At 42.0% G+C, this 27571-nt stretch overlaps 1 protein-coding gene across 1 annotated transcript in view; it reads left to right on the forward strand.

Annotated features, from left to right (window-relative positions):
- The window catches only part of LOC142369357 (mitogen-activated protein kinase kinase kinase 11), a 58011-nt gene extending 49360 nt beyond the window's left edge, over window positions 1-8651 (forward strand). Inside the window, exon 10 of the mRNA XM_075451705.1 lies at window positions 127-8651. Within this exon, the coding sequence (XP_075307820.1) occupies window positions 127-728 (602 nt within the window). The 3' untranslated portion in view covers window positions 729-8651. The remainder of the gene's footprint in view (window positions 1-126) is intronic.
- The last annotated feature ends 18920 nt before the right edge of the window (window positions 8652-27571 follow it).

The raw sequence follows: 27571 nt of genomic DNA on the forward strand, positions 1-27571 counted from the left end.
AGCCTGTTTTTCATAGAATTTCCTTGATTGAGGGATGGAGCCAACATTATTTTCACGTTTAATGCTGATGCACAAAACGCTCTCTAAATTAAATTTGTTTGGTTTTTTTTCCCCCCTTCCTCACAGTTTTGGACTTGCCCTTGTGCCAGGACACACAGGACTCTGAGGACAAGGCTTCAGTGCCCTACTTTCTCCAACCCAGCCCCGCCCTCTGGAGCCCCAAAACCCGCCGCCTCGAGGTCAGCGTCATTCCCCGGCCCCGCCCTTCTCCCATCCGGCCCCGCATCGACCCCTGGAGCTTCATCTCTGCAGGCAGCAGGAACTCAGCCGGCGGCCGCAGTCCAATTCGCTCGGACAGCAACCCTCTTGGATATGTGCCCTCGCCCACCAACCCCTTCACCAACTGTGACCCTTTCCCCTCTCCAGACTGCGACCCCTTCGCCCTCAAGGCGGATCCCTCCAGCGGCTCGGACGCAGCGTCCCCCTTTGACCCCTTCTCCGCTCCTTTTCCCACCTCCCGCTCTGCCCCATGCTCAGCCAACGGCTCCCCCACGCTGCCCTCGTTCCGCGTAGCGCCCATCAACCCCGCCAACTCGCCCCTCATTGACCTCGACTGGGCAGCCTGCAGCAAGCCTCTGGATGTGACCAAAGAGAGGGCTCACCCGCGAAGAATACTGGGGCTTAAGCCCTTCAAGTCCCCGACGCAACTCCGAGACGACAGGTTCTAAATCCAGCCTGGCCCCCTGGCTCATTCTCATTACTGGATCATAAGAACTGCAGTTGTTACCACAGGAATACAGCCCAGGACCGTTTCCACTACTGCCTTCCATTGTAAAGAGGATTTGGAATCTTTTATAGATAAAAAAAAAAAAACAGTGGGAAGTTGCCCCCATGGGAGCACCAATCACGGCAGGTCTTATTTATACATCAGCCTGCTGCTTTGGAAGCCGGAAAAGCCACTGAAAGGTGGTACAATGAGTTGTGGGATAGCTACCTGTGAACCAATAGCTTGTGGCCCGTTTCATTCTTCCCGTCTGTCCCTTTTACTCTTTCCCTTTGAAGGAGCAGGATACAGATCACAAGTCCCATCTTCAGATTCTATCAGAGCGCTCATATCACCTGCTTTCATCTCCCCCTACCTTTGAAGCATTGTAACAATGCAGAGGTGGATAAGGCGGCTCGCACGGCTTCATCTGCCTCTACCCCTCTGCAGACTCAAAGCATTGAACATTGAACAATGAAAAATTGGAGTGCCTTATTTTGTGAAGTGTTTTTCATATATATATATATATATATATATATATCTTTCCATGGTTCCTCGAACGGTTTAATCTGGTGCATAGGTAAAATGCTAGGAGTTTGGCCTAAATTTGCAAACCAGCTTAGCACTGCTTTGTTAAAGAAGGAGAGAGAAAAAAAAGTCTTCTGCGTTTGCGTGTATGTCGAGACTCATTGTTCAAGGAAAGCTTACTGTGCCTGCATGTTGCATTATGGGAGAAAGCACTCAGAGAAGATATTCTAGGCCACTCTAGTGAATTTCAAGGCAAAACTATGACCCAGGCATTCCACTTGGAGGCAGATAACATTCCAGTCACATTCCCCAGGAAATGCCAGGGATCGGACAGATTCATTCGGTTGGCAGGCGACACAGCACAGGAAACAAGTCGGGGAGCCCTCTGCGTCCCCTTCGTATGCCAAAGAATGCCACTGCGAGCGTGTCAGGGCGAGCACAAAGGACGTGAGCAAATAAGTCGCTTTTACCTCCACGTCGTGCCAGAGTGAGACGAAGGGATTTGCATGGGGCGCGGCAGAGATGAAGCTGGGACACCCGCAGATATAACTGACATGAATATACTTTCCAGTTGTTTTAAAGAAGAAAAAAAAGTGTAGATGTTGCTCATTCTGTTCTTATGAGGATGGTTCAGCCAAATTCACGAGAGCGTTTGCAGATGCAGTAATCCCCAGGCGTTAGTTTGATTGAAATGTTCCGACTCTGCGTCTGAAAGAGCTCACGGTTCACACACTTGTCCCCTCTCCCGATGGAGGCGAGTGCGCCCCTTTCCAGGCTTTGACCGGACCAGCAGAGCCAGCGGTTGATTTTCATTGACTGAGTCTGAGTAAGAGTGAGCAAGAGGGATTTGTGACTGAGTTATTACTTATTTTAGTGTAGCTGGCCGAAAAGAAAACAATCAGACCTGCTCCTCGTTCATTAAAACATTCTGTTTGTTTCGTACAATTGCAGTGACTTCAGGCCTTTAGAACTTGTTCAACTTTTTGACTTTGATCATGGTGCTCCTGAAGATGTGCAGCACAGTCTTTACAATTGCATTTGCCGGGCGCACACACACACACACACACAAAAGAAAATTCCTCTTGGTAGGTCCCAGTGTTGAAAGAACTCAAGTCAAGCTGATGGATTTTCTCAGTTGGCCTGATCAGAGACATTTTAACATACTGCCAGCTACAGTTCCCTCTTTCACATTTGTCACCATGACGTTGCCAGGCAACTAGCATAGGCTTTCTAAAATCCCTCTTCCTGGCCAAGAAATAAAGTCTCCCGTGTAACCCAGTTTTGAAACTACCACTCTTAAGATTAAAACCAAAGTTTCGCACTGATTAGATTCCGGAGATGCTGATTGATGACTGATTTGTTGCTTCTAATATTTCCCTGTAATTTCGTATTGATCTTGTCATCCAACTCCTAAGAGAATGAGTGTATGACCCAGAATCAGTTTTTAAAAAAAAAAAAAGTCTTATTTTAAATATCCATCATCAAATGCTGAACTGCAGCTTTAGAAGTCTGGTTGTTAACTGTGATGTTACACACACAGTTTACAGTTGGGAATTGACGGTAGTGATCTGGAAACTTGTCATCCTCAGCAGACCAGAATGTGCTTTTTGCCACAAATGGAAAAACTCGCCATGTGTTCAGTCATTATCGTCACTGATCATCCTGCATGCCAATTGTAGCTTCATTGGGCACTTTCCAATGGATTTTTGTATAGACCCTCTGGGAAATGGATGGCGCTTGGCAGGTTTAGGGGAAGTTGCTACAGCAGCAAATCCTTACTAAGTCTTGGCGTGTGTTGACCATCACAATCTGATGATGCATGACAGTATCCAGCATTTTTTCTTTTTTCGAATTGCAATCAGACGGCCACCTATTAGGTCAAGCGTGTAAGGGGCCTACTTCCAGCAAAAATCCCATCCTGTTCACTGCGGATTTTAGTTGAACACGACAAAGTACAAGCAGTGTTTGTCTTCATCACTGACGCCGTGTCACGGGAAGGCGATAACGGATGCGAAAGCCTTGTCGAGTGAAAGCTTTGTGATTAGCCTAATAATCCAACTGACGACAGAGGAAGCAGATAGCGGTAATTAGCCTCTTGATAAGAACAGGTAGCATTCAAGCGTTCAGATATTGGGTTATCTAACGTGCCTTGACGGGACCAGAATGGCCTGCGTACTCTGGGCGAGATGGTGAGTGGCTTCCTGCTCCATCTCGCTTCTAGATTCGAAGCCGTGCCCTTCCTAATGCGGAAAGTTTCAAAGACGGATTGAAAGCTCTCTTCTTCCTTTCCGTTACTTTGTTTCTCTGTCGCCACTGGCTTCAGGCCCCAACTGGACTGTGTCTTCATCCTCGATGCAAAGGTTTGTCTTTATCTGCGTGTGTGCCCCCCCCCCCCCCTTTGTTTTTAATTGGCTGCGGAATTTGCATTCGACATTTGTGGCCATTTTAAAGAAGTTGCTGTGTCAAAATGGGAGAAAAAGGGAGATGTGAAAGCGTTCGACGCTGCCTGCTGTCGCTCTCTGCCGCGTTTTGTGATTGCTGCAGAAAGTGGGCGTAAATAATCTGCTGTAGAAAGATGCAAAAACTGCTGCATTAGGGGGGGAAAAAAGGTTCAAAATTGGTGGCTGGATGCTCTTAGTTGCAGCATAAAACCCCTTCAAACAAAGCGTATGCATAGACACACAGCTTTTTAATTTGACTAAGTGGCTTGGATGTACCCTGAGGCTTAGAAAGCAACACTCGCAGAGAGGAAAGCCCAATAGTCTGAACACGGAGCTAAAAATCTATCCCACAGTAAACAAGCCAGAGACTAATAGATTGGTTTGTCTGAAGCTCGCTGTTGACCTCCTGTCATCACCAGGTCTTAAGCACCGTGAATCCCCTTCATTTTGATCTAAACTGTGAGCTTTCTTATAGCAGCAGCATTCCCTACCCTCCTTCAATCTCTTGCCCCCCCTCCCCCAAGCAATTTGAAAACACGAAGAGTGATGAGTTATTGCCTTGCCTCTTCACGTTAACTCTCACGAACACGAGCCATCTCCCGATAGTCATTGCGTAGCTGTTACAGTCAGCAGAGCTCAGCAAGAAAAAGAAAGTTGTAACAAGGAAAACGAGACGGTTGAAACCTTTGGTGTTGAAGGATCCTCTTCAGCCTGTCCTTCATGACTTGGCTGAGTTAAACTTCTGGTCATAGTTCTCTTGAGCTGATGAGAAACCTTCCTGCTACAGTGAAGCAGAATGAGTATATGCTTACTGTTTCAAACAAAAATACTCCTCCCTCGGTTCTTAAAGTGTAATCTCAGTCTGTCAAATTTGCCGTTCTCTCGCTGAGGGAATAAACGAGTCGCATTTTAGGCTCCCTTCGACAGCTCTGTCTGATTCTTGGTTTTGGCTGTCAGATTTGGGGAATGTAGCTGCCATTTGTCTGTGTCAACTGACAGCCAGCACTCCAATAACAAAGTCTTGATGAGTATTATGTGGCGCTCTGCTCTTCCAGGCAGCGCCCCATCCGTCACTACAAATCACTGTCCTGAGTACAGACTGACAGGTACTGAATTCCCTACACGGCCAAAGCAATATCTGGCCACCCGCGAGCCACTCTCAGCCCCGCAGTGGCAGGAAGCAGACTTGATTTGATAATCCTAATTCAACATTCATGCCAGACCATTGCCCCTAATCAGAGAATGGCAAATGGTCAGTGCATCACATGAATAAAACCTAATCAGACGGCTCAGTGGAGAAAACAGAGGTCCTGACCCCTCATCACGCCAAGAGGCTGCTTGTGAGTGGTGTTTGTGTTTTAGAATTTCAGTTAAAAAGCCAGAATAGAACATGTGGCAGGATAGTTATTAATTGGCTTTGTGAAGGAGTTACAGAGGGAAGCGCTGCCTAACACAGCTATCCATTGGGTTATACACGCTTAAAGCTTCATTTGGCTTTGTGAACAGTATGTTTACATGCAGAAATGTTATCTAATTTACCCTGATAAAGCATTTGATTTAGCTGTAGAGTGACTTCATGCTATTGAGAGACACTAAGTTACCTGTTTGGGCTTTAAAAATAATGGTGTCAGTTCCTTAAAAACCTTCTATGTCTGTAATCTTAAAGCCAGAACTAGCACAGCAGCACTGGAGGTAAACTTACCTTGGTAATTCAAATCTGTGTCAAGTTCAACACAAGACCATTCCAATTTGTATCTGTGCGAAGATACAAAACAGACTAAACACGTCTAATGGTTTCAGCCAAGTCATTAAATACAGTGCTACTGAATAAAAAGTAACTAAACTGGTGTGAATTTTAAAAAGAAATTGGGAAAACTAAGTAATTAAATCTTTTCCTGCTTTTTAAAAGGAGCTACATAGCTAGCTAGCTTGTCTTAAAACACTTAGCTGCAGCCTTTCCAGCTACCAAGCTAGCTAACCTTTAACATTTACCAAAATCAGCCATGGTAATGTGAATTTTTTCATGTTTTTTTTATTTTGTTTTTTTTTTACCATTCACTATCACATTTTCAATTTATTTACTTGTTTCTGGCCCTCATAGTACATGTCCTCCTTCCTAATTAGCTTAAGTCAAGAATTTTTCTGACATTATTTTCAGTTTGACTTTTGTTCCCTCTTTCAGTTTCTTAGACTATGCAGAGATGTCGGTGGTATCTGATTCACTTCTATGAATGTGTCAAAGCAGCCACAGGGGAAACTACATAAATCAAAGCGCTGCATGCAACAGTGACAACGTGGTAGCGAGTGATGCTGATGGAGGGCAAAAATGTATTCACAGCCTTCTGGGTAAACTAACTAAGCTCTGGAACAGGAATATATGATTTTTGTTGCTTGGGGGGAAATTGAATATCTCATTTAATAGTCTAAAGGCCAGACCTTAACTGGTGACTCAGAATAGCAACGCACTGTGTGCATGAAAACATACCAATTTTTCTAGTGTTTAACTTAAAGAAACTCAGGAGTTGGCTGCATTTCTTCAAGTGCTGCAGCTCCAGTTGAAGCACATTTACTCCACTGAGAAAATTGGAAATCCATTCAATAAGGCTGGAGGAAAACAATCCCCACTAGTTTAACATTTTCTGGATATACTTTATTGATGAAATTTTTACCTTGACGGGTCACTGTGGAATAAATCCTGCAATGGAGAAATGGGTCTGGCATTTCGGTGGCTTTCACCCCATTTACCTTCGCTGCCTTTGCTTGCTCGGGCTCAATTAAGTGCGTGTTACAAATATGCCTGGTTTTCAGCCTTGTTTCAGTTGCCTCGCAGCTAGTTGTTAGAGCCAGACACACATTATTACTTGCTCTGGCTCATATTAAACTGAAAACACCTGCCAGACCTTTGTTCGACATTAATAGGTCAAAACCAAATGATCAAGGATGACCTTTCATCGACTGAACTGGAATTGCACATCCCAGTAGGGGATGTGGACAAAAGCCCTGCCTGTCTCTCGGAACATTGTAAATATTATTCCTAATTCTTTCAGTGCGTGCATCCAAGGTCACCATCTGCTGTCCTTTTTTTCCTCCACTAAGAATGAATGAACCCAATGAACGAATGGGAGGCATGAAAGAAAGACCAGTTGGTTTCCACGACCCCAGCGACGGCTCTTGCAGGGAGCTCGCCCGGCGCTGCGTTTGGAAAACGCACAGATTTCTGTGAGGTTATTAAGTCCAGAGCCCAAATTCGCTTCCCTTCCTCTCACTCGACAGCAGATAACAGCCCCGCGCTTGTGATTATTGTTCCGTCTCGCTATTGACACTCAATTACCTCGTGATCGCCCGCGAGCAGAAGCCATTCAGTCTGTAAATTTCTGTTTCTAGAGCGTTGAATGAGTGTGCGGCAAATCAGCTGGTTTGCTAAAGCAGCCTCATGTCTCAAATATTGATGGTGCAAAATGACTCATTATTGTTTGCTCCACAGCGTTTGTTGATCAAATTAATCGATTATATTTTTGGCCTTTTTCTCTGAATCACTCGATGTCATACGACAGGATGTATTAGCTACCTCTATATGCAGTAATAGAGTATGAGGCCTTATTCAGATTACAAAGTCCCCTTCGCTTGATGATTTGGTTACTTTTTAAGCTAAGTGTTAGATTGCCCCCATTGAGTGCCAGCAAGTCTTTTATGTGTTGGATACAACCATGACATGCAGGTAGGAGCCTTCAGTGTCCTGTTGTAAGAAATCTGTGTTCTATTTTCTGAACGCTTCCATGGCTAAACTACTCACATCTAACGAGATTGACGTGTTTAAAAAATCAGGGGAGAGTGTTTAATTCAAACTTGAGAGTATTTAACAGTGGGGGGTCTCTTTCAGGTGCTCGTTGTGGCTGAACTGTAAATGATCCACAAAGGCAGTTTAAAATGGTTTGGATTGTACAAATCCCCACAACTCACCGGTCAAATGTTCCACTCAAAGCATCGCAGTACAGCAAAAGGCTCCTCCTTCACAGCTTCCTGCCAGCCAGCTAAGACCATTCACAGCATTTATTTACAGAGGGGAAGGGGGGGCGGGGGGTATATTTATGACTGGCCTTCTTATAAACACTGGATTAAACTATTCCTAAATGGCAATGGACGCAGTCTACATTAGGATGATGGATTTATTGGTTCATGTGAACACATTTTATAGGTTTTCACTGGAGTTTTTAAGATGCATGTATGGGTGCTTCATGTGAGGCAAATTAACATTCCACTTCTCCAACTCGACCGTATCTTTATGAAAAGGATTTCTCTGCAGGCTCCAGTATTGTGAAGCAGAGGTCGAAGCGAATTGCCTGTGAAAGCTTGAAATCTGGCCCCCGTGTGTACATTCCAGAAAAATCCCAAACCTAAATTGCAGCCTAACGTTCCCTTGGGGCACCCATACTGAAATTGTATGTGCATGAAACTGCTAGACAAAGATGAGGTCTTTGTGGCTACCTTTAAAGTAGCAGACAAGCTCGACCTCTCTGTCCAAGTTATCTACATGCTTTTGTTGTAATTGTTCAGGATTCATTTCCATGTTTGTTTTTGTGTCTTATTACAGCCTCTGCCACGCGATAACACAATCGTGACATTGTCCTGGTGGCCATTTTTACATCTCTCAGAACTGTGTCTGCTCATGCGAGTTGCAGGTTTCGCCTACCTTCGGGCTTTGGAAATACATTATTGTTGCATCTATGTGAAATCTCGCACTGGGCTGGGCCTAATCAACTGTTTTTACTGTGTGTCAAGAGTATTATTTCTGTATACAGTATGTGAAAATGTTTTTATTTTCTCTTGACTATTATAATGGGTTTTAACCTGTGGAGAAAAAAAAAAAAAAAGCAAAGGAAAAAGCTCAAAAAGACCAAATAAATTGTAACACTCCTGACTGTGGTGTACTGTTTTATTTGTTTTATTGAGATATGCTGATTCACAATAAAAGCAATCTCGGGACACTTTACAAAATTCATTTCAATCGAATTCAATCCAGTTATAATCCAATTCAACCCAACTGATTATTTAATTCAATCTAGGTCATTTATAATACATTTCAGTCCTGGTAAATACAATTCATCATAATCCAATTCTGTCCAGTTCATAGTATTCTAATTGAGGCCAATTCAATCCCAGTTTTAACCTAATTCAGTCCAACTCAATCCATTGTGCTCTAACTCAGTCCATTTCAATCCAGTTTATAACCCGATTTAGTCCAGCTCAATCCAATGTGACCTAATTCAGTCCAGTTAAAATCCAATTTATAACCCAGTTCCCAGTTGATTTAGTTAAATTCAATCCAGTTCATTATAATCCAGTACAATTCAGTCCTATTCAATCAAATATTGATCCAGTTCTGTCCAGCTCAATCCACTGTGATCTAACTCAGTCCAGTTTAATCCAATTCATTATAATACAGTACAATTAAGTCCAATTACAATCTAATTCAGTCCATTTTATAACCCAGTTCCGTCCAGCTCAATCCACTGTGATTTAATTCAGTCCAGTTTAATCCAATTCATTATAATACAGTACAATTAAGTCCAATTACAATCTAATTCAGTCCATTTTATAACCCAGTTCCGTCCAGCTCAATCCACTGTGATCTATTTCAGTCCGTTCTTTTTTTTATTATAAGGCAGAACAACTCAGTCCAATTCTACGCACTTTCTTTTAGCGAATTCAATTGATATCAGTTTTGGTCCAATTCAATGCAGTTCAATACAATATGATAGTATTTGTAAAATTCGAATTTGTTCAATGCTGAGCAAGCACAGGGCAGCGAGGGATACTGGAGCAGAAGAACTCCATTTGAACTGTCAGAGAGCTTCAGCAGAACCAGGCTCAGGGAGGACAGCCATGTGCTTCGTCCAGTTTGGGGTTGAGAGAACATGACCGAGACACAAACAAACACGGAGAGTCTGAAGCCACCGGTACCTGCTCTGGAAGAGGAAAACAAAAAGAGGCAAAGAATTTCTTTATGGAAAAATGTGCTCTCATGAGAAGAAAGCTTTCCTGATCAGTCAACTGTTCAAACACAGAAGTAGTATAAATTGCCTTTATACTTTTGATTGAACTGGTTTTATTTTCGAATTGGGGGAGTATGAAGCCCTCTGCTGCCCTGCTTCTGCTCAGCTATCGTAGGCTGGAGTGGACGGGTGTAATTATCCTGCTCGTGCTGTTTCATGATGAGGTTATTACTTAAATGCTGTCACCAGAACAATAATGTTTACCTCCTATCAAACCAATTATTTTGTTCTTAGGAAAAACACAATCGTTCTGCCACGATAAAGACAATGACTTTTGACAGAGCGTTGAAAAGGGAAATTATTTAAAAGGGAAAAAAGAGTCCTAACGTGGCGTTTGATTGGGTTTTGTTTTGCTGTAGAGGGAGATGCGCGAACAATGAACAATAACAACACTTAGTAATAATTTACCAATACAAACAGACTGTAACATCCTAATATGATAAATGGCTCATTCACAGACTCATTAGCGCAAGGCAGTTTTGTAAAGCAGAGGATGAAATGTAAACCTTGTATAAAGGCAGAATTTGAGATGTCTTTTTAATAACTTTATTAAAGCAGTGCTAACTAACACAGCAGCCTGAGTGTCTGTAGTGCCCATCAGATAAAAAAAAAAAAAGCTGAAATAAGACAAGAATTTCCAGTTTAGATTGATATTTCTTTGAACTGATGATGAATAATTGAAACTCACCTTTAGAGGGACATGAAGGTCTACTAAATTCCTTTGTGAAGCCTCTCGCGCTGAATCAAACATCTTTAACAGCTGATGGCCTCCAGACAAAATGTCAAAGTATTGCCAGGGTCAGGAGTGCTCTTCCTGCGTGGACGGTAAATGTCTATGAGCTGAAATAGTCACCAAACGCCTCTGCACCACAGATGGAGCTGTTTTTCCTCCAGCTGTTCGCTCTCGTCGGCGCTGAATATAAAACTTGTTCGGCGTTGTGAATGCCACGAAAAGTTCTGCTATTATCATGGGATGTTTCACCTTTGCACCTGGCTTAGTGGTGCCACGACTGGAATGAATACCATCGTTGTTCCAATAATGGCTCTGTATGTGCCATATTAGCATGTGTGAATCTGCTGTTTCTGTCGGCGTGGATAAACTGTTGAGGCGGGGGTGAGACCTGCTACTCTGCAGCCACATGACAGGTGATAACAGGATAGCGCGGGCGTGTGCGCCCTATAAAGCACACATTTGGCGCCTCTGCACTATTTTCTTTTCCACACTGTGTTAGTGTCTTGTCAGACCAGATGTTCTGCCTCAATAGGGTGACTCAGGGGAATTGAAAATGTAATGCAGGAGAAAGAGGCAAAGCGGGCCTCTCTCTGATGTTTTGATCTCAGCATGAACACTCCGGACTCCTTAGAGATGGGAATGTAAAGATTTTAAGTTCACAATGATGAATGTGAAAGCCAATAGCCAGGTAATAAAAGAATAAAGGTCTTTTTGATTTTGCTGGGGAAATGCAGGAGCGCACAAACTTAGGGAATCCTTCCAGTCTCTGAGCTGAAGCGTTCATTTATCACTGCAGGTGTTTTGTATGCATCGCTTGCACACACACAGAAGCCGTATACCTGATATAATATTTGTGCTGGGATGCCAGAAATCGGGAAAGATCTGCAAGGAGACAACAACCGATCTGAACGCAGCAGCTATAGCATGCTGCCACCTTCAATGTCACATCTCACCGGTGAGGGGTCGTCAACTCAAATATCTGTTTGATGAACGGGTGGAACAGCGTTGGGAGGTGAGCATGGTGGGTGGGTGGACTCGTTGAGATGTGGCGCCGCACTTCACTACAGCTCTCTCCCTTCTCATCAATAGTGTCAGTCAACTGGATAACACAGAGAATGAGGAATCAGCAGCATCAGCGAGGACGTGATTGAGAAACTCTCTGCAGTGCCTGACCCTCCTCTACCCCGGTGCAAGTCTCAGAGGTTCCTGTTGCCATGGACACTGTGAATAATGAGTGTGTGAAGTGCAGTGGTGTGGCTCTGCAGTGCCTTCACACTGTACATTTAATGCCTTTCCAATTTGCTACTACTTTTGAATGGAATTATTTTGTGTTCACATTGAATACACAGGTTATTTAATTCAGTTCTGTTTTTTAAAAAATTTATTTATTTTAAATTTTTTGGAAGCAGAGGTGCATTAGCAAACTATTTCCTATTTATCCAACCAGGTACAGAGCAACATTAGCATTGAAATGGAATGATTATTCTGGCTATCTGGTTAATGTGACCAATATTGACTGAACTCTTAATCTTATTCTGACCTCCACCAACTCCTGAGGGAGCTAAATATGTTCATCATTCACTTGTTTCGTTAAAAAATTATAAAATGATTTGTGCAGCTTTAATTATAAAGTATTGAGGTATTTTTTCCACATCCTTCTGTGGATGTACCGCAGAAGGATGACTAAAAGAATGGAAAAAACTCACTGTAATGAGTGAATTCAAGTAACTACAAGTTGTTGAGCTAATTATTAAGCTTGTGTCGAAGGCTTGTTAGGGTGGACCAAAGCACCGGATAATTAATGAAACTGAGCAAACATGTATTTTCTGGGCCTCCTCTTAAAGGAGTAATTTGTAAGTGGGTTATGAGTAATCTGTAGCCTTTCAAAGAGGACTTGCTGCACATTGGAGGAAATGAAAATGTGAATCGCGTCTGACCCGGCAGAGAATGGCGTAACTCACCTCCTGTTTCTGGTCTAGCAAACAATAAACTCACTTCCCAGATATGATATAATCTCCCAGATATTCCCTACAGTGATTGCTGAGGAAGAATTTGCTCTGTTTTCATTTTGTGGATGTCCACCACAGTTGTTTATGGTTTGTTTCTGTTTAAGAAAACTACTTCTTCTACTGAATTAAACAATTAAACTGTTGTAAACAGTCCAGTTTATTTTCTTCAAACCAGTTGATAGAAATATGTCTGATTCACGTTTCTTTTTTGCAGCTCTTCGAAAACATTGCTAAAGATTTGCTTCGCGTGTGAAAGGAAAGGAAACTTGCCTGTGTCTTACCTGCAGTAGATAGGATCGGTACACTGTTAAGTTTGAGGATTTGTGATGGATCAGCTAAGCTCACTGCTACTCAGACTGGGGATAGCAAAAGGGCAAAATTACCCATTAAAAATCAACTTTTAATCAATGTCAAAGAGGTTCAAACAAACACTAGAATGAAGATTTTTACACTTCTCCCCTTTTGTCATTTGCTCTGTCATTACATTTTATCAACCAAAGAGTGTCGGAGTTTCAACACAGACACGACATGGACAGTAAGCTCGCTGTAACGGTGTTCTTCAGCTGGGAAAACATATTGACAAAGTAAAGAACTATTTAATACAAAAGTGATGCATTTTAAGAACTCCTAATATAACGCTTGTTTGCATGCTTAAACCGCTGTGACTATTTTGTTGTTTTACATGGCGAAAATGAGCTCTTCTTCGTGTCCCTGTTGTGAGTAGCTGTTAGCTTGGCTTGCCATTCAAATTCCCCCCTGCTTCTCCAAACTGAGACCAAATGTCTACGCATCAAATTGCCCCACTTAACAGAATAATTATTTTAACCCTTGGGTATTGGAATTCATTTCAAATTTGGGTTCGTCCACATGAAAGTGTCAGAATCCACCATTCTAAATAGTGAGATTGCAATACATCTGTATTCTATTGTTCTGTGTAGGGCAGCTTCAAGTAATTTTAGACACAAAATGTGACCCACAAACAGCAAAAATATATAAGCCCCAACCATGTATTTTAGACTCCTAGCCCTAAAAATGATGGTGAAGTAAAAATGGGACAAATCTCAAGTGAAAAGGATTCAGGAAAGTGAAAGGAAACATAGCCAAGGATGGGTGTTGACTCATACACACACAGGAAGTCAGTTGTTGAGGGTGCTGTGAGAAAATCTATATAATCATGTCATATTAGATGCTACACAACAATACTGAATTTTGTTTCACATAAAATTAATGAAATTTAGATTTAAAAAGTCATTTTCCTCTTCTTTAACACCGCAGGAGCCGATGAACATGAATTTCGCCACGTTGTGTGTCAAAACAAAAACAGCAGAGCCCTACCCAGAAAGAATATTTAATCACAAGCAGTAAAAGATTAATTTGGCTTGAGCCACAGCCACGCGTGTGGGCAGGGACATTAAAAAGGCATTCCAAGCACACAGAAAAACACATCTGTAAACATGAATGAGAGACTCTTAATAATCCTGAACACTGCTCAAGCAGCGCTGTGCAGATTTCTTTGAAGACTGGACTTCAAAATGCAAGTCCGCACGGTGAGAACACCTCAAGCTCTCATTAGGAACATGTCACACTATCAGAGCTGAGGCAGAAATAAGGAATAAAGTAACTGACTAAACAATAAAGTAAGTTTGTACACTTTGTCAGACAGAAAACTGTTGGACTTTTCTGCAAGCTTAATTAGCATCCACCAGCATACCACTTTGAAAATGGTGAAGCATACAAGACGCCTGGAATTCACAGTGCAACTAACTGGTTTGGCTCGTTTAAACAGCTGGATAAAAAGTTTTTCAATGAAACAAAATCCATGTAACTACTTAAGGCTACCATTTTAAAAATGAACAAACTGACAAAAGCCTCGCGTTCCAGCCTTTCATTGGTTTTACTGGTCTTGATATTTTCCTATTGACATGTAACACATGAAGAGAGGACTATACCCTAATAAGACAGCTCATGGCGTAGCACATCGTATACATTTTTGTAAACAAAAGTAAGCCTGCACGGTGGCAGAGCACTCTAATAAATACATACATGGAAAAAAAAATCACATTTGTCGACCTCATGGAGAGGTGTGATGCTGATAACCTTGACCCTTCCTTATTAATAACCGATGACATTGATCCTTCAGACCTACATCACCATCTACATCAACTTATGATGTAGTTAAGGGCAAGTTGAAAAGATTTGAAAAGAAAAACGTTTTATAAGCCGCCTGTGAATAAAATGCGTTTTTATTTGGAAGAAAAATTTATCCGTACAATGTTTGAGGCATTGTTGGGAAACAGTAGTGCTTTGCACTGTGGACCAACATTGTTATTTCTATAGTGAGATCAGAGGTCCGTTTCACGTAGCAGGTTTAGTGAAAACTCTGAGTAGGTTAACCCTGAAATGAGGGAAACCCTGAGTTTTCCGTTTCACAAAGGGAGGTAACTCAACCCCGAGAAAGAGGGGTAACTCTAGCCTGTTTCACAAAGAGAGGTAACTTAACCTCACGGTCAGTTACCGGAGTAACAGACTCTCTGAACCTAACCTGGTCGGGACCAGGTTTTATTCAAGAAACCTTGAGTTTCTCTCTGTCTCCGCCCTCTTTCAGCCACACACGCCATTTGATTTCCTCATTCATTCAGTCAGCAGAGCGAGTTCTTCTACTTCTAGAAGTCCATTAGGCACAGTAGGAGGCGACTTTTTCACGAACATGTCCTTTTGACAATGATCCCGTGGATGAAGGTGCAGCATTATTGCGCAGAGAAATAAATATTCGTCGGAGATGGTTATCAGACCGCGCACAGATTTTTGCATTGACAGACAATTATCTTTTTGAGCGGCACCATCAGAATGTGTTGGGACAAAAGAAAAAAAAGACATAAAAGACAAATAAATATTTGTATGAATAGGCTTAAAAAAGACATATATAGGCCTATTATATTTTATAAAGGCACTCGTGTCTTGGGGGTGGATTCCCTCAGCCACTGACCTCCGTTAGAGGTGGTGGCCACCACCCTTTTTACGGGCATCTGCCTTCTTTCTGTTGGCTCAGTAGAAGTCTGTGTTAGTTTAAATAGGCTTAATTATTTAACAGAACATGATATAGATGATGACTCTAAATTGTCCTTCTGAGTGACTGTGAGTGTGTATGGTTGTTTGTCTCGTTTGTCTCTGTGTGGCCCTGTGATGGACTGGCGGCCTGTCCAGGGTGTACCCCGCCTCTTGCCCATTGACCGCTGGGATCGGCTCCAGCCCCCCCGCGACCCGACTGATGGATTCAGCGGTGTATAGATAATGGATGGATGGATGATAAAGATGAGAAGACATAGTTTATGTGTGTGAAAACAGCATTATGTTGGGAATAAAATAACTGCACAGTCAAATAGCCACTTAATATTTATTTTACAGTGTAAAACATGATCAAAATGAGGTACCTCCATGCCGAGGTCTCACCTGTTTGAACAATGTTTTTATATTTCATCTTAAACTGCTGCCAAGAGCGCTTCTCCCCTGCGGGATTGCACCTAAATGAAATAAATGAATGGGCTACCATTCAAGCAGTTTCCCCTGTAATATTATTATGATTGCAAAGGACTACATTTAAACTTACACTTTTGCTGCTGCAACGGTGTTGCACTTATTTCTAAAAACGTATTGAAACTTGCCGTATGAGCGCATTAAGATTTCCAATTCGAGGTTGGTGAAAAACGTAGCCCCTCCTCTTCCCCGTTGCCAAGGTGACTCGTCGAATCGGGGCTCCATTGATGCTGGCTTTTTAAAGTTGTGGTGCACGCGCTAAACTCAAGGTGAACTTACTCAGAGTTGATTAACCTCACTCAAATCAGCGTTTCTGGAACCGAAAACTCAGGGTTTTCTATCTCAGAGTAGATCAACTCAGAGATCAGGAATAGACTCAGAGTTGGTTGAACCTGCTACGTGAAACGGACCCCAGGTTACTAAAAGGATCAACTATGTAATGGCTATAGAGAGGTCCTTCTTTTCCCCTTTTTTTCAATAACCATCATTATTTGGGTTTGGTTGGGGTATTCATTTGGTAGAAATTTGCAGTTTGAGCCACTAGATGTCAGTACCTCTTATACACTGGATCTTAAAGTCCCCCATGCATCCAGTATAAAATTATACACTTTAATGCTCTGCCTCCTTACAGCTCAAAATACATATTACTGCTACATATTACTGCTGTATATGTGGAAAGCTGGGTGTCAAACGTTCTAATTTTCTGCACAGCACAGCAATCAAATCCAACTCCCACTAGTCATGGTCTATTCCCCAAAAGAGAATGTCTTATCAACGTTAATGAAGAGAGGGAATGAACTTTTCTCTGCTTCTCTCCACTTCTCTCTGCTCAGCAGTCTTTGATGTGAGACAATTTGGTCTGGCAGGGTAGCAAAATAAAATCAAAAGGAACAAACTCCAATGTTTCCTAAGGAGGTGATCCCGAAGCTGTGAAGACGAGTTTGCAGGATGTTCAAACACTTCACGAAGCTGTAGAGATGATAACTGTTTTGGGCAAATTTCTAACTCCCTCAGTCAGTGAGTTGTCAGGTCTTTAGCTATTAATTTTCTGTGAGAAATTGATTACAGACACAGACAAACAAGACAGCAAATGATGCATTTAGCTTGGGGCTGAGCTAATCCACCCCACCCATGGCAAATGGGAATACATTAGAATCTATTAATATCAACATTTTTCTGATGCATGATTTTTCATGTCTGCATTACCATCTCCAAACACCTATGCTTGACATTACAAACTATTCTGAATAAACACAACAACTCAGAGTATGCCTTTATGTGTTTGTTTGGATCAGCGCACAGTTTAAAGGGGGATTTTCTAACTTTGTGGTTAAAAAAATGATCACCACAAGGCATATGTTTACATTCCTTTTCAAGACTAATTTATTTAATTATAAGTCTACCCCTGATTATGATAACACAGCCACCTTTACACCTCTACAGTTTGAATAGTATGACTATCTCAGTTTTTTAGCACAAACATGGTCGCCAGCATATTAACATCAGAACCCTTTTCACTCATTGGCTACGCTTTATCGCCAGAAAAAGGTTTATAGTAACGTCATAAGCATTGCTTTTAACCAATTCTTTTTGTCAGTACAGTTGAATATTGGATTTTGAAAACATTTTCAAATATTTTCAATAAAGAGCACCTTTAACGCTGCATGTTAACCTTTAGAATACTGACTTATAAGAAAGCAGGTAATTACTGTCAAGTAATCCACCCAGTGTGATGCCATTTAGGTATGAATTAAAGAGTTGAGTGAAACATTTCTTGAAAAGAGGGTTAGATTGCTTTCCTGGTGTCTAGAAAACGACGACACATACTGCTGTAAATACTCATCTATGGGAAATCCAGCACCATCCTTGCTCTCTTTAGTACACATTGGTCTCCAAAGCTAACCGCAAGAGTGCATCCTGATCTCAGTGTGACAGAACTGCAGCCTCGCGTGATTCTGTTGGCATGACTCCACACAGAGGCAGTCAGCGATCAAAAATGGTGACGTATTTATGACAGGGAACTATATCATGGGCCAATCCTGAATTTCCGTCACAAACAAGCAAAAAAAAAAAGAGATATACTTAGGAGAATAAAACCAATGCACATCAACCTAATACAGCATGAGCTGTGAGCCGTGAAGTGGAGGGGGGCATGACTGTTTGCAGCCTGAGGGTCTGGACAGTCTGCAGCATCGGAGAAATCAATGAAGTCTACGATACAGCAGCATAGTGATGCAGAACACCAGGGCAACTGTGAGCACAATTACACCTATATGCACATTTAATATGCATACATGTACAACAGGGATTCTGTGCATGTTTAAATCTGAGAATTGATTTTAACATTATCAAGAAAGATGCAGCTCATGGATGGCACCAAAATTCTCGATATACAAATATACATATACATATACACACACATACACAATGTGATGCTTACTTGAAAGAATGTGGGAAGAGAGAAGAATCATTGAAATGCGTTTTCTTTATTGAAGCTTTGATGTCAAACTGTCGTGCTGCTCTCATCAGTATGAAATGTGAATTGATGCTGGAGAGAATGTGTTTTTTTCAATTCACAAATAGAAGGTGCCAACTGTGCACAACCATGACTACTCACTGTGGTACTCTGCAAGTTGCAATTAACACAGAGTATTTGATGAAGCAACATCGCTTTATATATAATCTAATATACCTCTATAATCGCACATCTTTTACCCACAGTGCAAATCATCCACTGGCTTCGATTGATTTTGTTTTGCCAGCAGTGATTAACACAGAAAACACAAGTCTGGATAAGCCTTTTCATCTCAAACTCCTCTCTCCCTCTCGTTTTTGTTTGCAGCGCTTGATCATATATTCAATTCGGCATCCTTTTATCTAATCATTTGCATATTTTTTTTTTGTCAACGTATGCTGTGGTCCTTTCGACACAGCACATCTCGATGTAAATCCTGCAGTTCTCCCTTTACGTCATGTACCTGTTACCGCCAGAAGGGGGCGCTGTGACGCGATGCCCAATAACCCAGGTGTCTGGCTAACTCTGCTTACTCTGTGGAAACAAGTGTTTCAGTCAGTGGGGTTACATGGCACTGAAAGGATCGGATTATTGGCTAAATTACAATAAGACTGAGTTGCTCCTAATTTGAGCAAGGGTAATTATCCTTGGATATATGGCGTAGAATGAATCGGATCAGAGGCACAGAGCATGTCATACTCCGATACGATAGGTGGCGCTGTACCCATTTCAACTATTGCAAATAGAGCCACTTCCGGTTGACCGCTTCACCACCGACAACAGCAAACTCAGGTATTTGAGAAAATGGCGAACGAAGAGCAAGATGAAGCTACGTCCCTCTACATTTCGTTTGTGATGAGCTGCTTATTGCACAAACGCGATGCACAACGGCGCATTCTCCATCATGGTGTTTGTTTCTTTCCGACAGCGGCAACAGCAACAGTAATATCGTCTCTTCCAACTTCCGGTTCACGACCCCGGGAAGAAATCTCGAGCATGTGCAGAACATAAAGTCTAATTCACCACGTGCTTCACCGTCTACAAGCACGTTTAATTTGACTTTCAACCGGGGGACTATGTGGGAGAAGGATGTCATGACATGTTCATGACTTCTGGCCTAGTTACATCCTGGGCCTTGTTGACTGGTTCAGAATATTGTTGATAGTTAGAATGAGCGTGTTTATGATAAACTGCGAAAGCTAGGCGCCTCCAGAGAGGGCCACGTACACTTGTTATGATAAAACGGTATAAAAGGGTGTCACCAGATGGGCTCGTCGGACATTTTGTACATTCTGTATGCACATTTGCTGTGACGGTTTGTTCAATAAACTCCCCAATGGACGGCTGACCAACGCGGGATTCGACTCTAATTTCTCCACAACATAATGGTGACCCCGAATTCGTGAGAGTTTGCATCTGGATCCCGGCGGAGCGTGTCCTCTGTGCCCCGACAGCCGACATTGGCTGTAACAAGCCGGCAGGTGGGATTTTGTTCCTACCATTACGCAGTTAATCTCGGTTAGTGGAGCACAGCTGACGGCTTCTTCCGGCTTCCCCAAATTTAAAAGAACACAGGAGAGAGACGGATCCTGCACACGGTAAGCCCTTCCATTGTTTACTTCTGCGCAGAGGGGCTGCTGAAATTGTTTGGGAAACTGTGGGCCAAGAGGTGCCGTATGTGTGAATTTGGATAAAATTGGGTGAACAGCAGCTTATGTGAGTTGTAAAGCAGACAGCTGTGAGCAGTTGGTCGGGCTATGGTGTTGTTGTATTTTTGTGGTAATTAAGAAGGGCTAGTCGCTGCGCTCCGGCCAATTGTGAATCGGATGAATTCAAACTGGATTAATTAATAGCTGTAAAGTGGCGGGCAGGTTGTTGAGCAATCGCCAATAGTAGCTCTTGCATTCTATCAGCCATCCTTCTATGCATGGGGGGGAGGAACACTGACGGGAGTACGGGGTACACTAGACGCATTAAACATACGTGAAAATTATTTTCACTAGTCAAGGAGTAAAACGAATACTGATAATTGATTGACTGGCGAACATTAAAGTTCAACGATTGAATCAATCAGGCTTTCAAAAAAAAACTCTGAAATGAAAAAATCCAGTTCTATGAGGAGCACATTTTAAGTATATATGTTTATATCATTTTATATATCTGCCTAGAACTCTTTGGAGTTATCCGAGACCTCAGTATAAAGATATTTTGAGAAGAAAAGTCAAATTCGTTTATGAAATTGGCCACAGGAGATTATTATTGAGAGGTCACAGCGAAGCTGGTAAAGTACACGTCAGCATCTGTTGCTTTGGTCAGAGACCATATCACAAGGCTTGTAGGGAAAACACATTTTGTATTCCATATATTGCCGACACCAACATCTCCTGAAAAATTAAAAGTCTAAATGAAAGAAATTGATAATTTAAAAATGTGAAGATTTGAACGGTGACTGACACAAAACTTTTGACCGACTGACTTGAGTGTGTGGGACCGGTCTCTGTTGTCTGTCAATGTGTGTGTGAAATCTGATGTTTGTGTGAATCAAGAAAAAGAAGAAAAGAGAAAAGGTTCTGACTCATATCATCCCTTGACTTTTGAGTATTCGTAGTATTTTAATTCACACTCAGATTTGCTTCATTATTATAACTGGCTTTATGGTCATAATTTGCTTCATTGGTATAATCTGCTTAATTGTGATAGTTGCCGCATTAATAACTTGGGGAAATAAGGTGTTGTGCCGAAATGTGCTGTTATTTTTAAACGCTGTGGGTTTCTTTCTTTAAGACTCTATATTTTCGTTGAGTGCATCTTGTTATTATTGAGTACTGCTGTGATTGGTGTTAAGTTTCGAAAGTTCTATTCTCAACAGGCAAGTGAAGGTGTTTTGGCTCTCAGGGGGACAGAGGGTGCTGCGCGCTCCCGCGGCTAGTGTGTGGGCGCGTGCTCTGGCCTTGACAGTTCTCTGCTGCTGCAAATGTTCGTGTGTGATCACATTTTCTTTCCTTGTGTCTTCCAGGGGCAATTTATGGTTGTACTGTAATAATTATTAGTTTTCTTTAGGTAATGTGCTAATTGCAGAGTTGTTATCAGTCGAGTAATGAGGGTTCCGCAATTCCTAAGGAAGAGGTTCTGTCCGTAGGCCATTGAGTCATCACGTCGTTCGACGTGAATGTGACATTCCTGATAAAGAAAGTTTCTCGCTTATGCATTGTTTCTGTATCTTTTGATTTGTAGTTTCCCTGTCCACAGCGTGTTAAATTGTATTTCTTTCTCTTTCTTAACAAATGCCATTTCGAGGTAAAGAATAGTGCAACTGTTATTTCTGTGTTAAATTGTATTTCTTCTCTGTCCAGCTGAAAGTTTGTATTTCCTCCTTTTTCTTAACTTGTTACAAAGTGTGACAAACGCCATTTTGAGTTGGGGTGTGGTTCAATTGTTATGTCTGGTTCAATTGTTATGCTTGGGAGGAGCTAATAACAGTCTAGGAAGTAGAGGTAATCGTGTGTTCATATTTGATTTGTTAGAAATTCACGTGGTGCATTGGAGGCAGGCTTAGAGGTGGGTTCATATTTTATTGGTTAGAAGTTACTGTCGTAGACGTGTTTCACTGGAGTTAGATTTAGAGGTGTGTTCAGATTTCATTGGTCAAAAAATATTTTTATTTCATTGGTCAGAATTGACGTAGCTGTGACGTACATTGGATCATCTGGATTGGTGGAGGACATTGTGTGTGGATTGGATCGGAAGCATCCGGATGTGAGCAAAAGTTGGGGCAACGCCTTTAGCCTGAGTCACTTCATACAGAGTAAGCATTAACTGAGCTTTTGATTAGTAATAAATTAACATTGGGTAGTATTAGTAATACAGCAAGTATTGATTAGCAATAATTAGTATTGATTAGCAATAACTAGCATTGTTTAGCATTGATTAGCAATCAATAGTATTGATTAGCAATAATTAGTATTGATTAGCAATCACTAGCGTTGAATAGCATAATTAGCATTCAATTAGCATTGGTCAACAAGGAAGCTAGCATTGATTAGCAATAGTTAGCATTGGTTAGCATTAGTAGCATTTGTTAGCATTTCATTAGCCATAATTAGCATTGATCAGAAATAAAGCTAGCATTGATTAGCAATAGTTAGCATTGGTTAGCATTAGTAGCATTTGTTAGCATTTCATTAGCCATAATTAGCATTGATCAGAAATACAGCTAGCATTGATTAGCAATAGTTAGCATTGGTTAGCATTAGTAGCATTTGTTAGCATTTCATTAGCCATAATTAGCATTGATCAGAAATACAGCTAGCATTGATTAGCAATAGTTAGCATTGGTTAGCATTAGTAGCATTTGTTAGCATTTCATTAGCCATAATTAGCATTGATCAGAAATACAATTAGCATTGATTAGCAATAGTTAGCATTGGTTAGCATTAGTAGCATTTGTTAGCATTTCATTAGCCATAATTAGCATTGATCAGAAAGACAATTAGCATTGATTAGCAATAGCAATAAGGCAAATATTGGTTTAAATCTTAATTAGCAATAGGTTAGCATTTATTAGCAACAGCTAGGAAGCTAACATCAATTGGCATTGGTTGGCAAACATTAACATTAGCAATAATAGTAACCGAACTCCAAACGGGAAGTCAAAAAGCTAAATTAGCCTAACATTGAATTAACATTGGTTTAATTTAAAAAAAAAAAAAAAAAAACAACCTAGAGCATAAGCTTTCAAAGCTAACGTAGGCTAACCTTAACATTAGCATTGACAACATCCAATCCAATAATTAGCTGCATCTAAGCTAAATTTAGCCGAGCATTAAATTAGCATTGATTAGAGTTAAATAATTAGTGCATTTAAATTGACTTTCAAAAAAAAAAAAAAAAAAAAAAAAAGGGGGAATACGAATAATAAATAAGGGAAATTTAGAAAATAGATAAGTAAATAAAAAGAAAAAGTCAAAAGACAATAGAAGGGAACTAACTAGGTGAAACAATGGATGTAACACCAACAATAATCATCAGCGCCAAACATCCTGAACATTCCAAAGATATTAAAAAGATATCTCTAAAATGGGAAAAACGAACAAAAAATAACGTCTCACCCTGGCCAAAAGGTGGCACTTTCAATGTAACTACCTGTAAGATTATGGAACAAAGGATTAAAGCTTACAAACCAAAGGACAAAAGCAAAAAGAGACAGGGAAAAAGAGAGCTTGAATTAAAAGTTTTACATTTCTTTGAAAATGCAGAGCTATTTCCAACACTGCCAGGAGCAGTAAACATACAAGGAGATTCTGAAATAAAAGATCACAAAATATCTCATGAACGTCCAGAACTACAAATAGCTACATCAAGCAGTGATGGAGCTCCTGAGCCAGACGCCGTCTGTAATTCAGATCAGGCAAGGGGACAGCTCCCACAATACCAAAAATCACCCGAACTGGCATCTCCAGTTCAAAAGGCATCTTCTGAAGAACATAAGAGTCCAACAGCGTCAGCACCGAGTTTGATAGAAATGACGCAGGGACAGTATGTGCCATGGCAGACGCTCGACCTAGGGGGGCTGGTTGCTCGATTGCCGGACATTCACAGAGGTGCAAGTAGATGGATAAGAGCGTTTGAACAAGAGACTGTGGATAAACTGTTGTCTGTGGGACACATTAAGGCAGTGTGGGCACTGTGTTTTGGAACTTCTACCATGGAGGGCATTTTGAGAGACAGTGAGAATGACTGGATGTTAAGCCACCGAGCTGATGGAACTGACTTTAATGCATATCGAGCTGCACTCTGGAGAGCGCTACGAGCTGAGTTTCCCGTGGGAGTGGACCTCGAAGCATTAAAGGGGGAGCCACTGTCAGGAACAGAGAGTCCGGTTGTGTACATTGCACAACAATTGAAGAAATGGAGACAAGAGGCTGAGGGAGAAATCGAGAAGAGCCCAGCTTGGGTGACATTGTTCAGAGTTTCCAAAGAGGCTCTGCCTGCCCCAGTTCAGGGGCGGCTGGAGGATGTGGTGGGGCTGAATTCAATGTCACATGGACAATTCCGAGACCACGTGGTGCATGCAGTAAACAAATACAGGAAAGAACTGAAACTGAATGAGCAGGAGAAGGATATGCAAAGGGAACTTGCACGGTTGCAGTTAGAAGAACTGCAAGCGAAGCAAGAAGTACGAAATGAGGCCATGACAGCGGGGGCCGCTGAACAGCCATCACAGGGGCAAGTCCATCGTCGACCCTGTCAAAGGTCAAGAAGAGGTGCACCTGGAGGACGAAGGTCCTCGGGGGCATGTTGGGCCTGTGGCGAGAGGGGACACTTTGTTTACAGCTGTCCGAGAGCACCGAGAATCCCGAGTGTTCGGCAGGACCGTGGCCAGACCCTGCGGGGCGGAGCAAGTGGCCCGGTAGGTCCAAGGCGTTCCTCTGGCAGAGGAATCCCAGTATTGGTTTACATTGACATATAGAGGTAAGAAGTACACTTACATCAGACGTACTCAAAAGGGTTTAAAAACCGCCCTCAGGTGTGTCATTATTACAAAACAAAACAAAGTTTTTAAGTTAAATGTATCACGACTACTAAGTTTCTAAAACTTGAATTTAAATAGGTCACTGTTACTAGGACACAACAAAACAAAGTTTCTGAATTTAAAATTTAAATGTGCCACTATTACGAAGTTCTAAAATTTGAACGGAACAAAGTTTCTAATTTAAATTTTAGCATTGATAGCCTAAATTAGAGTATCTATTTAGCCCATAGGGAATTACTGATATCTCTCCATCCCACTTGGAGGGAGTAAGAAAAGCGCCATGTCCAAAATAAATAAATAAATAACTAATGAATAATAAGTAAAATTAAAATATAACAAGTATGATCTTCTTTTGGGAAGATTATGCAATAAAATGCGCTTCCTCTGGAAGGAATCATGAAAGATCCAAAGATCAAAGGTTGGAAGTCCAACTGGAGAGGACAACCGAGGCTAAGTTAGCCATTGGAAATTTGAAACAGAATTAGCAAGGGTCATCCAAAACGGCCAACACTAGTCTATGAGAAGCCATTTTTCTTATATGTCTCCAATAAAAACCATAAGATTTCAGAACTAATAAATCAGAGTAGGTATGTTGTGACTCGGACAGGATGTTTGCAGGTTGTGCATCTTTTGACACATCCAGATGTGAATACAGAGGTGTACTACATCGGGATCTGCAGATGTCATTCCACGTGAGTTTGAAGGAGAACCACATGAGCGTGGGGCAGAAGCTGTGAGATACATTAAACTGAGACCTGACATAGGAGCAACTCCACTTGTGCAGGCTGATGTCACTTATGTTGTGCATGGTTCATGTTGTGAGATCATTTGGGTGATCATGCAGGTTTTGCAGTTGTGAAACAGGAAGGTGGAAACTTTGTGACGGTGAAAGCTGAGAAGTGTGAACGGCCATGTTCGGCACAGTTGGCTGAACTGAAGGCACTAACGGAAGCATGTTGACTGGTGAAAGGTAAGGTTACGAATGTGTACACAGATTCTGCATATGCTCATGATATTTGCTATTTGTTTGGAGCAGTTGTGAAGCAGAGAGGGTTCAGGAGGTCAGACGGAAGTCCAGCGCGACAGGAGGTCCAAATGAAGGAGCGGATTGCGGTCATGAAAATTGTAAATTGGCAGTGATACAATGTCAAATAATCATAGAGGTAACAAAATGGTTGGTAAAGGTAATATCGCGGCTGATGAAGCAGCGAAAGTAGCATCAAAGTGCCAGCTTTCTGTTTTGGCACCAATGGTGTCACTGGAGCCAGAGGTCGCGCCATCACAAGGATATTGGTCATACATATTGGATAAATAGTCGTAAATTTTGTTTGGTAAGAGAATTGATTCATCTGTTTGTCATTCCATCAGAGATTAGCTCAAATAATGGTTAAGTGTTTGGTTATAAAAGTGCAAGAGGCATTCTGCAGCAGCTGCGAATCAAGCAGCGCTGTGGGGCCGTTTATCATCCACAAAGTCAAGGGATGCATGAGAGGATCAATGGAACCTGGAAAGTGAAATTGAATTGAATCTGTGCTTCAACTAAACTAACTAGATGCTTTGCCGCTTGCACTAATGAGCTTTCCTATGCAGACTCATAGAGTCACGCACTAACACCGCATAAAATGCTAACGGGTCGACCCAGGCCGCCACCTCAGTTCCCACTTGAGCAGGTGCAAACAGAGTGGACAGCTTACATGAAGCAACTAACTGCAGTCCACAGAACAATCTATCTACAGGAGGAGTTCAGAGACTTGAGTCTCAAACAGCTGGTTGAGAGGCCAGTGGTGCCGGGCGACCAGGTGCACATCGAAGTGGTCCGGAGGAAGTGGCTTGTGCCAAGACGGAAAGGACCGTACATAATGGTGCGAGCAACATTAAACAGCAGTTCAAGTGGAAGGTAGCAACACATGGTACCATTTGAATCACTGCACTAAGGTTCGGACTAAAGACACAGACGGAGTTGAGTCCGAGGGAAAGGATTAACAAAAGGAAGAGGTTAAGAGTTCTGACACTGTGAGCATCCAGGTGTGGGTGTTGGCCGACAGCATGGGCTCAGGAGAACGAAGCCTGGAGATGTGGGACGGGATCCCGCAGACAGGAGAGGCTGGAAGGGTCCCGTGATGAAGCCACCCCGCAGGGAAGTAACCAGCCTGGGTCAGATGAGTATGATGCAACAATACACACCCACTCAGACCATGCCACGCCACAAACTTTGCCAGCAATACACACTAGAGCTAGTCGTGAAAAGGCAGATGTTAAGCTTGAAGTTAAGTACGTGGGAATAAAGGTTGGTGGAAGGAGGAGTAAGTATGAGTAAGTAGGGGTAAGTGTGAGGAAGTGTGGATCATGGGTCCGGTGGAGGAGACGACCAAATCACCGCCTCTGGACGCCACGAAAAAGGGGCAATCTGGTAAGATCATGTCAGATCGGGTCAGAAGGAGTTGTTCACAATGGTTGTAAGAA

Source organism: Odontesthes bonariensis, chromosome 19 (assembly GCF_027942865.1).
Source record: "Odontesthes bonariensis isolate fOdoBon6 chromosome 19, fOdoBon6.hap1, whole genome shotgun sequence".
Lineage (NCBI taxonomy): Eukaryota > Metazoa > Chordata > Actinopteri > Atheriniformes > Atherinopsidae > Odontesthes > Odontesthes bonariensis.